Source organism: Protopterus annectens, chromosome 7.part0, assembly GCF_019279795.1.
Source record: "Protopterus annectens isolate FY-2018-M chromosome 7.part0, PAN1.0, whole genome shotgun sequence".
Lineage (NCBI taxonomy): Eukaryota > Metazoa > Chordata > Ceratodontiformes > Protopteridae > Protopterus > Protopterus annectens.
In genome coordinates this window covers 371405099-371421153 of record NC_056739.1, presented here as the reverse complement: position 1 = coordinate 371421153, position 16055 = coordinate 371405099, and the positions used below count along the sequence as shown (strand labels likewise).

Sequence of the window (16055 nt, the reverse complement as noted above, 5' to 3'; positions counted from 1 at the left end):
AGTAGCATACCGCCTGCTCAGAGGTGATTTGTGCCTAACATATAGGGCCATGTCCAACCAAGAACTGATGGACATGCTCCATCTCAAAAAATCCAGATCCACCAGAACCACGCGAGCTAAAGATTTCAACCTCTGCACAAATATGAATAAAACATGCTGGAGGGATAGATTCATAACACAGAGGTTACCCGTACTCTGGAACAAAATCCCAGTTCATGTGAGACAGAGCCCTTCATTGGCACTGTTCAAGAAAAATCTCGATGCATGGATGGGAGATCGTAAGTTTACCCCGGGAGTCACCTCGGTGTCACTACTAGACGGAGGTATAGTTTACTAAATAATGGGGTCCCACATGTGTCACTACTAGAGAGGCGCAACTATATAATACGGGGTGGCGTAAGCCACATCATTGTTGGCTAGTCTTGTAAATGCCCCAGGGCAGATAGCCTAGTACACTACTATGAAACTATGAAACTAAGTCCATCAATACCAACAGTTTCTAAGATATCTAACATCTACAATGGACTTTTTGAAGTTTGAATCCAAATACTCCCAGGAAAGTATTGACTTCCTGGATATAAGTATTATCTTTAATAAGGGAACTGTAGAGACGGCCCTAGATAGGAAAGCTACATGGAAGAACCACATGCTGCATAGAACTAGCATGCACCCCACACATATTTTTAACAACATATTTGAAAATCAAGTCATACGCATTTCTAGAATATGTACCAAGGAGGATACATTTCAACAAGAGTTCAACCATTTGGTGGATAACTTAGTAACTAGAGGGTACAGGAAGAATCAGATGGACTTTGAACAAGTGATGGAATTACGAGGAGGCAAAGGAAAACCATATTATCATTACAAACACGTAAAAGGACAGAGGAATAATGAAACCCAAGAGTCCTTAAGATGTATATTAACTTATGCACCAGACAATAAACAAATAAACAAAGTTATTCAAACATATTGGCCAGTTTTAACAGTGGATCCTAACATTAAAAGTATAGTAGGAGAAAAACCCAAATTCACATATAAAAACAAGAAGAACTTGAAAAGTCTGCTGTGTAACAATAGAACAGAAACAACACAGGGAACAGTAGTAAAGAAAAAAGGGACTTTCAAATGTGGGAAGTGTAAGGAATGCAAATATATTAATACGACTAATGTGTTCCAACATCCTATCACACATAAAGGATATTCCTACAAAGGGAATGGAGACTGCAATACAGAGAATGTGATATATAGCCAGCTGTGAAGGATGTATGTCATTTTATGTGGGCAAAACTAACAGAAAGTTCAAAGAACATATTTTACGGCATCTAAGAGACATCAACAACAAGATAGAAGTTAATGCTTTGTATCAGCATATAAAGCATAATCCAGAGCATAGCTTTAAATTTATGATATTAACTCATGTTTCAGTTACAGCACGAGGTGGAGATTTATTCAACAGAACTGAAAAAATAGAAATGGAATGGATTATGAATTTGCATGCCAGTCAAAGTCCTGGCCTTAATGCAGTAGTCCCCTTAAAACCAGTACTACAAGAAAGGAGGCTTAGGGGGCGATAATAAACTTCTATCATAAAACCATTAAGAAATAGGACTGAATAACATGACAGTAAAGCTATACAACCAGCTACTAAAGAACATATGAGAATGGACTCCTCCCAAGAGGACAGAATAACCAGTGACATACTTGCAAGAACTCAGGATGTTAAACTGATTTGGCAGTGTATATAAAAAGACAGATTGGATACAAGTAGCAAGTGTAACCAATGAATAATGAAGCCAGAAAGTCTCATTTGAATATAATACTTCATTGGTTAATACCTAGAATACACACAGTATAAAAGGAAGAGCAAAGCAGATAAACATAGGATCTGAAGAAGGTTTACAACTGAAAGCGCTTATCTGTTCCTGAGTCCGTTTTTGAACACAAGCAGCATGCTTATTTGAAGTTGGCTTCAGAACTAGGACTATTTTGGAACCTGCTCCAGAGACTTTGAAACAGGCAGTTTGCTGATTCCAATTGGCTTCAGAGGAAGGAAGAATTATTTAAACTGGAATTTGTTTAAGTGCACAGGCAGCACACCAATTTGAAGTTGGTCTTAGACTTTGGAAATTCATTCCGGTGACCTTGAACACGGGATGCCTATTGGAACCAATTGGCTTTAGAAGAAGGAAGAGCTTTGGGACTTGCCCCCCACCCCCACTTCACACACAGGCTGTATGCAGGTTACAGGTTGGCTTCCAAGTAAGGAACTTTTTACAACTTGCTCCAGTGATTTGCATACAGGCAAATTATTGACTTAGAACTTTGGAAGTACCTACTGAGGAAGCGGAGCATATAGTTGTCAGTGAATGGAGGTTTGCATTCAATGAAGAAAGGTAGCTGGAAGTGACTTCTAATGAATGAGTAATTTCTTATCATACCGAGTGAAGGTAATATAACAAGAAATTTGCTCCGAGGAAAGTGTTATTAGTGTTTGAACAATACTTTGAAGTAGGCAATTTTTTGTTTTTAACTGAACAGAATTAAAAAACTGTTTTTATTTAAGGAAGGACCTGGGATACATATGTAGTGCTTGCATACCAGCAACTACAAGAAAGGGGATATATAATACCCACCAAACGGACCATCTTGGAGCTAGCTACCACGTGGAGGGAGTAGCCTTATTGGGGTTTTTCATATTTCAATTTAGGTAATAGTATGTTCTTGGCAATTGAAATGCATGCCATTGGAAAGGGAATGTGAGTGATCCTGCAACAAAGTGAGGACTTGTTGACACTACTTTTTTTTGTGGTTTGTAAAGGAAAGAGCTAGGTCTAAAGTCAGGCCTAGATATCTTTGTTCAGTGACGTTAGGTGTACTGTTACTAGAGTAGAAGGAATATTAGGTCATTTATTGGGTGTAGTGAAAGCTGTAACATTTGTCTTTTTATGATTAATAGGCAGTCTATCACAGTCGGACCATTTGCATAACTGAATCAAGTCCTTTCGTAGGACTGTTTTCAGTTATGTATATAAGAAATCACATTACTGACATCTTGAAAATATGCTTTTATACTAGTGATGTAAAAAAAACAGTGCATGATTTCTTGAAACCTCATGATTTGAGTACTCATTCTAGTCCTAATCATAGCTCTAAACTGTCCAGATTTTTGCAGAATGTCCAGACTTTTGCCTCATAGTTCTGGCCCGTTTTTCATAAAATTGTGGTTTTCTGTCAAATTATTGGTATAATGGATGTACAAACAAAGTTAAATAACAAAATGTACACAAATCTACTTAAATAAATCACCAAGCAAAATTACCTTTATTATTAATCCCTATACCTTGTTTTTACTTTCAGATGAGAGACAGTTAAGTCATTAAAGAGTGAAGACAGAAAATAATGGCAGACATTTGAGTTTCAGACTTCATATCCTTCAGAAATTTCATGCTAAAGCAAAACCTGTTATTGTATCAACTTTTTAAGTTTATAAAAGCAGTATTTTAAAATTGTCCCCTCATTATTTATGGCTTTGTCCAGATTTCTTGTTCTAAGAGGTTAAGATATATGATGCTAATGCCAGGCTCTGTGCTAATACTCTATGATGTTTGCACTCTTGCTGGAGTATTTACCAATCCCAAAGTGGCACTGTTAAAAATATGGATTTTAGTGTCACTCACTTGCAGTAAATTATTTATTTATATTCTGTTGGCTTTGAGCGCAGCCTGTGCCAATGGGAAAGAATGATAAAGCTCCTGCTATGGCCCAAGCAATCTGGTTTGAATAGCAGATTAGGTGCTTGGTGACTAAGCCCGTGAGGAAGGATGTGCCCATCCAGGAAGGTGTGTACTCTCAAAATCACCCTTGCAGCTGATCCTGGTTGCTGCTGGAGACAAATGATGTCATACCTCTCTCAGCACAAGAACTCTGGACAAAGGAAACAAATAATGGAGGAGCAAAGACCTGAGATCAAAGGCAGATTTTAAATATTGCTCTTACAAACTTAGAAAATGTATAGAATCACACCTTTTGTTTCAACATGTATTTTCTGAAGGATATGAACTCTGAAACTGAAATGTCTGGAACTATTTAGTGACTTCAGTCCTCAATGAGTTGCTATAAAACCACACATTTGATGATGAACAGATCAGCAATATGAAGCAAAAATCTGAACATTATGTGAAAATCTGAACACTGGAGAGGTATGATGGTGGTTGCTGTGATCTGGGGCAGGGCTGTGACTGAATTGCTGATGAAGGTGTGGATGATGCACCAGAATATCTCACTGCATGCCTTCCCATAGGATGGAATGGGAGCAGGCAGGGAGTGTGACCATAAGAGTAAAACACTCTTAGGAAGCCTGGGATGTCTAAGTTGAGTATGGCAAACCCTGTGGACAAGTAGAAGCTCTACTGAGCAGCTGACGGAGAGAGAGAAAATAAAATACTACATTGTTTTCATCTTTAACAGAAAATGTCTTTATAATTGTGTGTGTGTGTGTGTGTGTGTGTGTGTATGTGTGTGTGTATGTGTGTGTGTATATATATATATATATATATATATATATATATATATATATATATATATATATGTGTGTGTGTGTGTGTGTGTGTGTGTGTGCTACAGAATCCTGAAGACCAAAATCCTGAAAGTTCAAAATACTGAATACTCAAAATACTGAATACTCAAAATCCTGAAAGCACACAGGATACCAACACTCATTATATTCCAGCACAGGTACATACAGAAACAAATAAAACACAAACTATATTACTGTTCTGTGAGTATAAGCAGGGGTCAAGCCTCCCTGCACCCCCCACACCCTCTGCTACTTAAATATATCAACTCCAAGATTGCAACTTAAGTGTAGTGAAGTGCAATCTCGGAGTTAATATATTTAAGTAGCAAGGGGTGTGGGGGGCACAGACCCCACATGGGGGGGTGCAGGGGGGCTGGCCCACCTGCATATAGTTGAAGGGTAATATGTTTCTGTATGTACTTGTGCTGGAATATAGTGAATGTTGGCATCCTGTGTGTTTTCAGTATTTTGAACTTCCAGGCTTTTGGTCTTCAGGATTTTGGGCTTTCAAGATTCTGTAGCACTCCTATATATATATATATATATATAAATATATATATATATATATGTGTATGTCTAATACACACACACACACACACACACACACACACGTTTGGGAATAAAAAGTGATGCATTACAGAGGAAAATAGGGGTATCGGTTAAACATACTCAAGATAAGAAATATCTCGTGTTTTGCAGATTTATGCTAAGAATGAACTTGTGATGACATTTTGTACTCTAGAGTGCCAAATAACACTCAGTGTAAACAAAGTTGGAATCTATAGCTGCCCAGCAGATGTCAATAAACTGAACATCTTGGTGACAATAAGAAAGGCTCAAATATATGCAACACTTAATATCTTATTTTCTCCTATGGTACTGCAGTCTTTTGTCTGAATTGCTATAGCACTAGCACTGGATGGTACATTTGGAGAAAAAGGTTGCTTGAAAAAGTTGAGAAATGTAAAAAAAAAAAAAAAACAGTTCCAACATTTTTCTTCTGCATAAATTTCAACATTTAAAAGTTTTTGGTTTCCATAAGATGCAAAACATGTATTTTTTTATAAAAATAATTAACTTTTGTAATAATCATATTCAATGCATAATGTTTTAACATTATTACTATACTTTTCTATTAATTTGCATACAACTTAATTTTGCAAGTTATCAAGCTGTGTTCATCATGAAATGTTTTCTTTTCTTCTAGTTCATGTCGAGCCTGGCACATGTGAAGTAATCGCGGCACACAGGTGCTGTAATAAGAACAAGATTGAAGAAAGATCACAGACAGTGAAATGTTCCTGCTTCCCTGGGCAAGTGGCGGGAACAACACGGGCTGCTCCTTCTTGTGTTGATGGTAAGAGTGTGAGGTTTTACTGTATGCCGCTTAATAGGAACACCTTAGAAAAATATAACAGTCTTTATTTTTGGCTTACATGCATTGTTTTAAAAAGAATGTTTAACTGAATTCTGAAAATAGATGTGTTTTAAGAAATCTTTGTTCTAATGAGTATATTTTACGATTTAGTGTCCTGTGAATGAGAATGTAATAGCACAAGCATTAGTAACAAATGTCTTTTGTTCAGAACTTGTGAAATCCATGCCAAAGTTAACTTCTCCTGTTTCACAACATTATTTCCTACCCACTTTGTCAAGTCAGCTTTTGGATATTTCCTATCCTAAAATTAGATTTCCCATATACTTTGTTTATTCAGCTCCTAGGGCATATAGACATGTTTGAGTAATATCATTAAAACATTGCTGCTCAGCTGCTGCAGTACATGTGATGGAAATGGACAGAATTAGGATGGTACATTTACTTTACAAAATGCAGTATAACCTTGGCAGCTTTAATATTTCCATTCAAAACTTGTTATAGAACCTTCTCTTCTGTTCTTTCATTAACAGATGGGCAGTCACTTTTTCTGTTACTAAATAATAAAAAAAAATCTCTTTGCACCACAAATAGAGGCCTTGCCCATGTATAGCAAAATGATACCTCTTTCATGGCATGAAAAATATAACTGCTTGTGCCAGGTGCATGAATGGTTGCTGCTCCCACAGGAGGCCATGAATGCATTCCATGATGGTAGAATGTGCCGCATTTCTACTGGATGACCAAAACAGTATGTCAGACCAGACACTCAAGACCATAATGAGTGTTGTCCTTGAATGGAGTCTTTATGCACATAATTAGTATACAGATATCAGTTTATTGAACATTTGGGATGGTGTACAATGCTACAGAACGTACAGATCATTTGGCTTTGGTGCATAATTCTGTGAGCCAGTCATTAACACACAGCCTGTGTTGTACAGTTGAACAGTCCATTGACATGCATTTGGGGGTGAATAATGGGGTGTTTCCTGTTATATTATTAGTGAGAGCTGCAGGGTTTGATTTGTTTGTGAAAACTAAACACTTATGATAGAAGCATGCCATGAAGGACTCACCAGTGACTGCTTGATTGGATGAGAAAATTAGGGCGTGCGCTGCTCACTTTTATGTTCGGTATGGTAGAGAGGAAGGAGCTAGCATTACTGTCATCCTTACTGATCGATAAAGACACGGATCCAGTTACTGCAATGATGCATGGAATTGGATCTGGCAGACAAACTACAGTATGGCTGTGAATTCCTGCCATCACTGGAATGAATGAGGCTATTGAGAATGCTTGCTATGATTACTGCGATGAACCCCCACAAGACTTATCAAACACCACCAGAGTGAATGAGGTCATTGAATGCTGACAGGCTGGTTGGAGTGTGAATAATGAAATTGACTCTGACAACTCATTTTTTTTTGTTACTTAATATACTTTTTTCTCATCTGTTGAAGATCTTGCTTATTGCACACCACATCTGCCCACAGCTCCCAGTCTCATCCTCATGACCCCATTTACTGCCCCAAGCATTATTCCTCTCTAATGATCCATTGAACAACCCTCCTTGACGGTAGTCTTCACCATAGGAGAAATTGCCTCACTGTCCAAAATATGTGCACTCTGACTGGCTCAAGGAATCATGGTGGCTCTTGGTGAGGAAGGGGACAGAAATAGTACAGTGCCAAAAGGTTGTCAATGGACTAGGTGTAGCATTCACAGAAGGAGGTTTATGTCATACTCTTTATATTTATAACCTTCTCCCAACAGAGAGTGTGCACATTATGTCATCCCCAAATCTGTCTTCCTACTCACCAGTGTTAGCACTTCTTGGACTTATATTCAAATTAATGTTAGAAGTCATTAGCAGGATTAATGAATCCCCATCTCACCACCAGGAAGAGTTACTGCAGAAACTCAATAATGCCTCTCCAGCAGCACTCATGATAACAGGGTTCATTCCTGCATCAAAATGAAAACAAAATCCAAATAGTAGAAATGTTTGCTTTATTGCATACAGAGCAAAGCTTTCAGGAGAAAAACACCCTTCATCAGTATTCACCATACAACTAAAAAACAGGCATTATATGCCCTAGTAAAGTAAAACACATGACACAGCCCACCAATAGAAACAAACAACTTATTAATACAAAAGTTCTCAAAATTTAAACAATAAAAACAACAGATACTATATAGTTAATACCATACATATTTACTCTTATTTCAGACTATACATTGTATGCTAAACTATAAATACTATAAATGCTTATAGCAGATGATGTTTATTTATACTGATTTTGTTTATCAACCAAAATGGGCTTTATTGTTATCATATTATTTAGCCCTGGTTGCTTATCAGTCTCAAGTATGCTTATCCATTTATATTCAGCTATGTCCAATTTATTGTTAACATCCCCTCCTCTCAGATTCTTATGCATGACTTCTAATACTTTAAATTTAAACTCATGCATCTGACCGCTCTCCATAATATGTTTTGCCAAAGCATTTGTCATTAAATTCCTTCGTATCTCAGACTTGTGTTCAATTATACTGTCTTTCATTCCTGCAGCCTCACTGGCAGTGCAGACACAAATATAACATCTGTGCCAAAAGGCTAACTGATAGTTTGTAAACTTGTCTGAAGCAAGGATTAATTTGCTGACAAGAAGAAAAAGAAGTCCTGTTTCCACCAAATGGGTAGTGGTTAGGGGTGCCTGTTAAAAGTGGCAGGACCATAATTGCAACCAGAATTAAAATGCAAACAATATAATTTTATACTAATTCAGATACTGTACCATGTCTGAATTTTCTCCCTTTTTTGATGTACAACTATCTCAGAGTTAGTATATATAAATAGCAGAGGTGTGGGAAGCACATTTTCCAGTTTCAGGGAGTACAGTAGGGTGAAGGTTCTTGTAAAACTACTTTAAAAGTATTACAGTGAGGTTTAGAACTCAAATTATTTTAAATGCGCATAGTTTATTTCATAATGTGACAGGACGTAGTGTTTTGTTTCAAACTTTTGATATGGAGCCATATTTAAGGCAATGCAGCCGATATCAGGCATGATGGAAGAAGCAAACAGTGTTTAAAAGAGTAGCTGACTGATGCAAAGGAGGGCAGGGTGTTGTTGATGACAGCTTCCAGTGAATAAGAGTTGGGTATTTTTTTTTCTTTTACGCTTTTAATTTCTCCGTCTGACAATGATCATCACCCACCAGTAAGTCACAACCAATTCACACACTATCAGCTACACTTGGACACTGAGTTGGATGAGACCATATTGGACAGAGAACCATCAGTTAAACAACCATGAGATCTTTTTGTGCCAAAGCCATCTGTGGGCCATCTGTCTTGCTGTAGCCAACCCCTGACCCAGAAAATTTGAACTAGCAGGCCATGGGACTACCAGGAGAGAACAGCTATATCAAGTGAGCCTTCTTCTGACACTGACCCACCTTTTGCCAGTTCTCTCAGTCTTCCCAGAGTCAGAGAAGAAAATCCTCATTTACAGAGATAGCTGGAGTATTTCCTGTTAAGCCCAAACCCCAAACCCATGTGTCCAATATGAACGCCCACATGGTTGTGGGGGTATGCTCTGCCTTCTCTATATGCATGTGTGTTTCTACTGATGGATTAATGAAGGCTACCATCTCCAGCTTTGCAATGACGATTTCATATCTCCAGACCTGGCTGCTTTCTGATGTTGTTCAGGCTTCTTCTTGCATGATGGTTTGGGCATTCGTCCCACTTTTATTTACGGCTTTGTCCACATTTCTTGCTATAAGAAGTTGAGCAGTATGATGATGGTGAATAACCAAATGGAACCAATATCCCCTTCCCCATGATGAGTGAGTGAGCAATGGCTGCATTTAAGAAACTAGATGCCCAGTATTTCCTATCCAAGGAGACATCCTCATTCATAGGCCTAACCGACGAGACAAGGCAAGGATGGAGGCATCATTTTGATGCCCAGATGCACTGGAACCTTGACAAGCTCCATGCATGGGAAGTGAAGGTTAGGCATGAATGCCTTGAATGTTGTTATAATTGGAGGCAAATTGTGCCTCAGTATTTGCCATTCTAGTTCTTACTTCCTGGGAAAGCAAAATTGTATTTGGTTTAGACTTTTATTAATATTGTAAAATCTACATCAGGATTTTGGATGATATATTTACAATATGGAATGGCCCACAAAAGGAATTGGATACATTTATTAATTGTATAAATACATCAGTGAACTTTTTAAAATGTACACACCACTTTGATTTTACTTACATCAATTATTTGGGTGTTACTTTTAGCAAATGGGAAGGATGTTTTGTGTCAAGCTTATATTGCAAACCAACTTTTAGTGACACCTACTTGCATTTTGATAGTCAGTATCATTACAAACAAATAAAACATTTAATGAAAGGACAATTAATTAGGCTATTAAGAATGATATCGACAGATGGACTTTTTGTAGTGGAAAAGGAAAAATTGGTACATATGTTCATTTTCTGGGGTTATTCAAAAGGAATGTTCATAGGATCATAGGGAGTTACTAGGCTAATGGCCCTAGGACCCTTACAAGCCTAGCCAAGTTCTTACCCTTATTTCATGATTAGTGCCTATTTCCTCTGTACAACAGGGACACAGGTGGAACCCTCGAGGTGAATTTACGGTCACCCATCCAATCGTTCAGACTGTGTTTGAAGAGGGGCAATGAGGTGCTCTGTTTGACATGAAGTGGAAGTCTGTTCCAAAGGCATGGTAACCTCTGGGAGACAAATTTGCCCCTCCAGCAGGTTTTATTAATGTCGCATACCAGGTTAAGATCCTTAAAGCAAGTAACCCGTGTACCATTTGACTTTCAGATATGAAGCATTTAGAATAACGCAGGGTCAGAGATTGCCTTATATACAAGGCAGAGATCACCTCTGAGTAGTCTGTATGAAAGAGAATAAAGTTACAGCAAGTTCAGATGATCCCCATAGGACAGGTGGTGAAGACCTTGAATTTTTGTTTTGTGAGGAACCTTTGTGGTTTCTCCAATTGCTGCAGGTGCTTAGAAAGATGCACACCAAAAGGGGCATTGTACTCAATTATTGGCCTGATGAGGAGGAGCACAGGGAGGTAATAACTTATTTTTCTCTGTAGGTAATGCCTGAGTGATAAAGAATGCCCTCCTTATCACTGTGGAGATGTGGTGGTCAAAGGTAAGGTTGCTGTCAACCTGTGTGACCAGGTATCTCACCACTGATTGTGTACTTAAGGTGTTGCTATTGATGTTGTAGTTAGCAGGAACATTGTTTTTCCTGAATGGAATAATAATACATTTTTTGCATTAAGTTTAAAGCCATGAATTTGGCACAAATCAATTGTTTGTGTAAGGCCGTCTTGTAGGATGTTGACATTATTTGGAAATTCTATGACCACTCTGAGTTTGCAGTCATCTGCAAACTTTTTCAGCCATAGACCTTTAGTTTTTTCTTGTACTTCAAAGAAATATATTCAGAACTGTAGAGGTCCCAGGACTGATCCCTGTGGAATACCACTGGTTACAGGTCTGCTTTTGGAGATGGATTCCCCTGTTTTGACTGTATGAGTTATATCAGTGATCCAGTTAGCAACCCATCTAACGATTTAAGGGTTAATTCCTAGTTGGGTGAGTTTGTCAATGATGCCTGAGTGGGTGATAGTGTCAAATGCCTTGGCTAAGTCCAGGTAGGCTGTATGCATAGATTTCCCCTCATCCAGAGTCTTGGTGACTGCCTCAAAGAAGTCCACCAGATGTAACAGATATTATCTCCCTTTGACAATTTCCAAACTGGGTAGGGTCAAGTGTATGGAGATTATGTATATCTTTGTTGATAAGGTCCATGATGATTCACTCCATGGCCTTGCAGATAAGGCTAGTCAGGCTAATAGGTCTATAGTTCCTTGGGTCAGTGAAAGCACCACCTTTGTGCAAGGAAATAACAGTGGCTGTTTTCCATTCAGCTGGTATGAAAGTCGGAGCTTAGACTCTGACTGAAAAGAGTACCCAATGGTGTTGCTAATTCATGTTGGAGCCCATGCAGGATGCAACCTGGGATGTTATCAGGTCCCATAGATGCTGTGTTTTTTGCCTTAGAGAGGGTATTTACTACCTGCTCTTTAGAGATACAAGGTAGGGAACAGGTGGAAAGGATGTCATGAGGTACATGTGGCAGAGACAGAGGAGTGATGTTTTCATAGAACCCGTCAGCCATCAGGTTAGCTATGTCCACAGGCTCAGTATATGTGGTATCATTAACTACCAGTTCAGCACAAATATGGGCCTTTCCTTTTAGATTACGGATGTAACTATAGAATGCCTTGTGGTTGTTCTTTGTTGAGGAAGCTAGTTTAGAATCATAGTTTGCTTTGGAGGACTTCACAAAAGACTTATTTCCTTGTTTAAGTTGAAGAGGGAGAGTTTCCAGTTTAGCAGGGCTCACTCCCTCTTACTCTTAGACCTCAATTTTATCATCTTTTTGTAAAACATGTTAATGGCAGTTGTCTATCAAGCAGGTTTTTTCTTCCTTCAGGAGCTAGTTTTGCCCCTATCAGATACAGGTGAGTCAATGTAGATATACAGGTATATATATATATATATATATATATATATATATATATATATATATATAAAGCTTTGGTGTAGAGCTCAGCATAGTTGCCAGTTCCATCTGAGGGAGGAAGCAGAGAAGCTATTTATACAATCTGCTTTGGAGAAGTTTTATAGTTTAGTTGCTGCTGGGGTGGGGTTAGGTATGATAGTTACTTTGAATGTGACCAATTTGTGGTCAGATCTCACGAGGGAGGCTCTCACAGTGGAGGTGGTACAGTGGGCCCGCATATTGGTGAGCACCAGATTCAGGATGTTGGCACCCCTTGTGGGGGTGTCAACCAGCTGGTCCAGGACATTGGAGTTAACAGAGTCAAGGAATCTTTGGGAAAATGAGGTTGAGCACAAATAATTAACCCAGTCAATGGATGGGTGGTTAAATGGTTAAAGTCGCCCAAAACCATGATGTTTTGATGTATTGTGATAGATTGAAGTACATCCAAATAGGCAGAGTGGATGTCCTGATTCATAGAGGGGGTCCTGTAACTAGTAATTACTTGAAATAGTGTACTACCAATAGTTAATTGCACCTCGTGTCTCCAGGGAGTCATAGTGTTTAAGCAATCTGTAGGTGGATTTATCTTTAATGATTATTGATACACCATCTCCTTTAGTTTTCACACCATTAGTTTGAGGTCTGAACGTGTGGAAGGACGTGTAACCTAGTATGGCTGGGGTGCTCTCCACAGCCTTGAACTGGGTCTCTTTGACAGCACAGATGTCTGTGTCATACAAGGTGATGACAGCTTCCAGTGAGTGCAGTTTTGTGTTGAGACTGCTAGTGTTTAGCAGCATAAGCTTGAGGTTGTTTTTAGATGGAGTTTTTACATTGGGAATGTTGATCTTGAGACACTGCCTAAGAAAGGCACTATGGGAGTGGCAAGAGCCTTAGTCAGTAACCGAAATCTCATGGGTGACAGATGAAGATCATCTCTGGCAAAGCACCAAGGTCTGCTGATCATGTCATCCCAGAATGACAGATAGTGGATACACCCTCGGAATGACACCAGAAACTTAGCCAATTATTGAAGTCAGTCATTTTCTGTTTGTACTGAGGCATCATCCTAGATGAAGGTAAAATGCTGCTTAAGGCTAGGGAACTACCTGCCTGAGATACATATTCTAAGAGCTCAGTCATGTATCTCTTCCTATACTCCAAAGAGGTACATCTCAAGTAATTCAACCCAACATGGACTATGACAGAGTCATAACAGTACCTGTTTTTGAGAAACTTGAATGCATGTGTGATACGGCATATCCTGACACCTGACAGACAGCTGACCATGACCTTTTCCTTATCCAGCCTGGTGACAGGGACATCAGAGTGTCTCATGATGGAATCACCTATGACAAGTATGTTTAATTTTGTGTTTTGCCTTAAGGGTTTGACAGGTGAGACACTGGTGCATGACTTATTATGTGTAATGTGTTCTGCAGGAGAAGTATTATGTGCAGTGTGCTTGTGTTTGTGTTTGGGAGGTCTCTGGTGTTTAGGTATGTTTCTGGTGAGGACATCTGCATATGTAGGTATGTGTGATGTGGGTTTGGGTGGAGTAGGAGGTGAGGTGTACATGCTGACAACCCGCTCGTTGCCTTATGTACTGACTAATGTGTGAGAGCTGGATTCAAGGTCTTAATATAGTTGCATCTCTCAAACATTGTGTTTGTGTGCACTAGGAGTAGAGGGTTGTTGGTGAACATGAGACAGTTGCTACACTGCCTCAGGATGCCCATGTCAATCAAGCTGGCTGGAGAAACTGTGGAACATTGTCCGCCATAGTGATAGGTAAATCTATATGATCCAGAAAAGGTGTCACACTTAGGAGTGGGTAATGAATAAGAGGTGTGTTGATACCTCTGAGGCTAGACTTAGTGTTTCACCTGACAGTAGAGCAGGGCCACAAGAAACCTCTGGAGGATGACAAGCAAAGTGCTAAGGGAAAATTTAACGGACAAAATGTTTGCAATTGTAACTACCACTACGTGGCACTGCACGATGGAGTACTACATGCAAACAAGTGCAAATGCACAACTTAGATAAGACAAGAAAATACCCTTTTTAGCTCAAACTAGCCAATAAGAACACTCTCTCTGAGCTCTAGTCCAATCACCCTTGATTAGATGGAACTCAGTCAGCACCCTCCTCACACAAGAATGCATAAGGGCTTTCACCAACAAAGGTGCCTTGAAATTGATGCTCATACATTACAAAACAGATCCAGAAACAGCAAACTTGGAACCGAGCTGCACTACAGCTGAACTAGTACAGTGTACAGTAAAATGTGACCAAAAATAGTTTAGATAATGCAAACAGACAATGGAATGCAAATACAAATTAGAAGTGCAGTATTACAGCAAAAATAGGCATTTATAGTTGGTTTGGAAGCAACAAATGCCTCTGGTCTTAGTGAAGACCTGGTTTTAGTGCTCAAAGGATACCAAACAGTCTAGATTCAGAGAGTCTGAATCTAGCCTCTGCTATAAAATGCAGAAGTACTAGAAATTAAAATTGCATAAAATCACAGTCACAACAGCAGAAGGCAGTTTAAATAATGCAGCAATTCACCACCAATTCCCAGCATAGAAGGGTATAGGTCATACTCTCCCACCACAAGAGTCTAGACCACAAACTTTCCTGATGTAAAACAACTGTTTTTCACACATGCTTAAGCCAGAACTAAGACACTTCAGAATAACCAAGACACTTCAGACTAACAGACACAATAGGCCTACAACCAGCAATTTTTAGCCAAAAGGGTGTAAGCTACACTCTCCCACCACAGACTTTGGACCATAAATCCTCCTATGTAAAGTAAGTGGTTTGAAACCTAAGCGCTTAAACCAGAATCAATACACTTAGAATAACAGGCACAATAAGCCTTCACCAGAAATTCACAGCTTAGAAGGGTGTAGGCCACACTCTCCCATCACAAGAGTCCAGACCACAATCCTCCCAATGCAAAGTAACTGGTTTGGTGCCCAGGTGCTTAAACCAGAACTAAGACACTTTTAGAATAACATAAAAAAGAGCCTTCAACCAGCAATTCCCAGCTTAGAATGGTGTAGGCTATACTTTCCTGCCACAAGAGCCCAGACCACAACCCTTCCAATGTAAAGTAACTGGTTTAAAGCCCAAGTGCTAAAACCAGAACTAAGACACTTACAGAATAACAGACACGAGTGTTCAACCAGCAATTCCCAGCTCAGAAGAGTGTATGCTATAGTCCCCCTTTCAAAGAGTCTAGGCCACAAATCCTCCCAATGTAAAATAACTGGTTTGGAACCCAACTGCTTAAAACAGAACAAAGACACTTAGAACAACAAGCACAATAGGCCGTCACCCAGCAATTCCCAGCTCAGAAGAACAGAGGCCACCCTCTCCTCCCACAAGAGTGCAGACCACAAACCTTCTTAATGTAAAATAGCTGACCTGAAGCCCAAGTCCTTTAACCAAAACTAAGAG

The 16055-nt window shown here is 39.2% G+C and overlaps 1 protein-coding gene across 2 annotated transcripts in view; it reads left to right on the top strand.

The window, feature by feature from the left end:
- The window catches only part of TAFA3 (TAFA chemokine like family member 3), a 1368023-nt gene that overhangs the window by 1034526 nt on the left and 317442 nt on the right, over positions 1 to 16055 (top strand). For both annotated transcript variants that reach the window (XM_044076935.1, XM_044076936.1), the window contains exon 4: positions 5787 to 5936. In XM_044076935.1, the coding sequence (XP_043932870.1) occupies positions 5787 to 5936 (150 nt within the window). The remainder of the gene's footprint in view (positions 1 to 5786; positions 5937 to 16055) is intronic.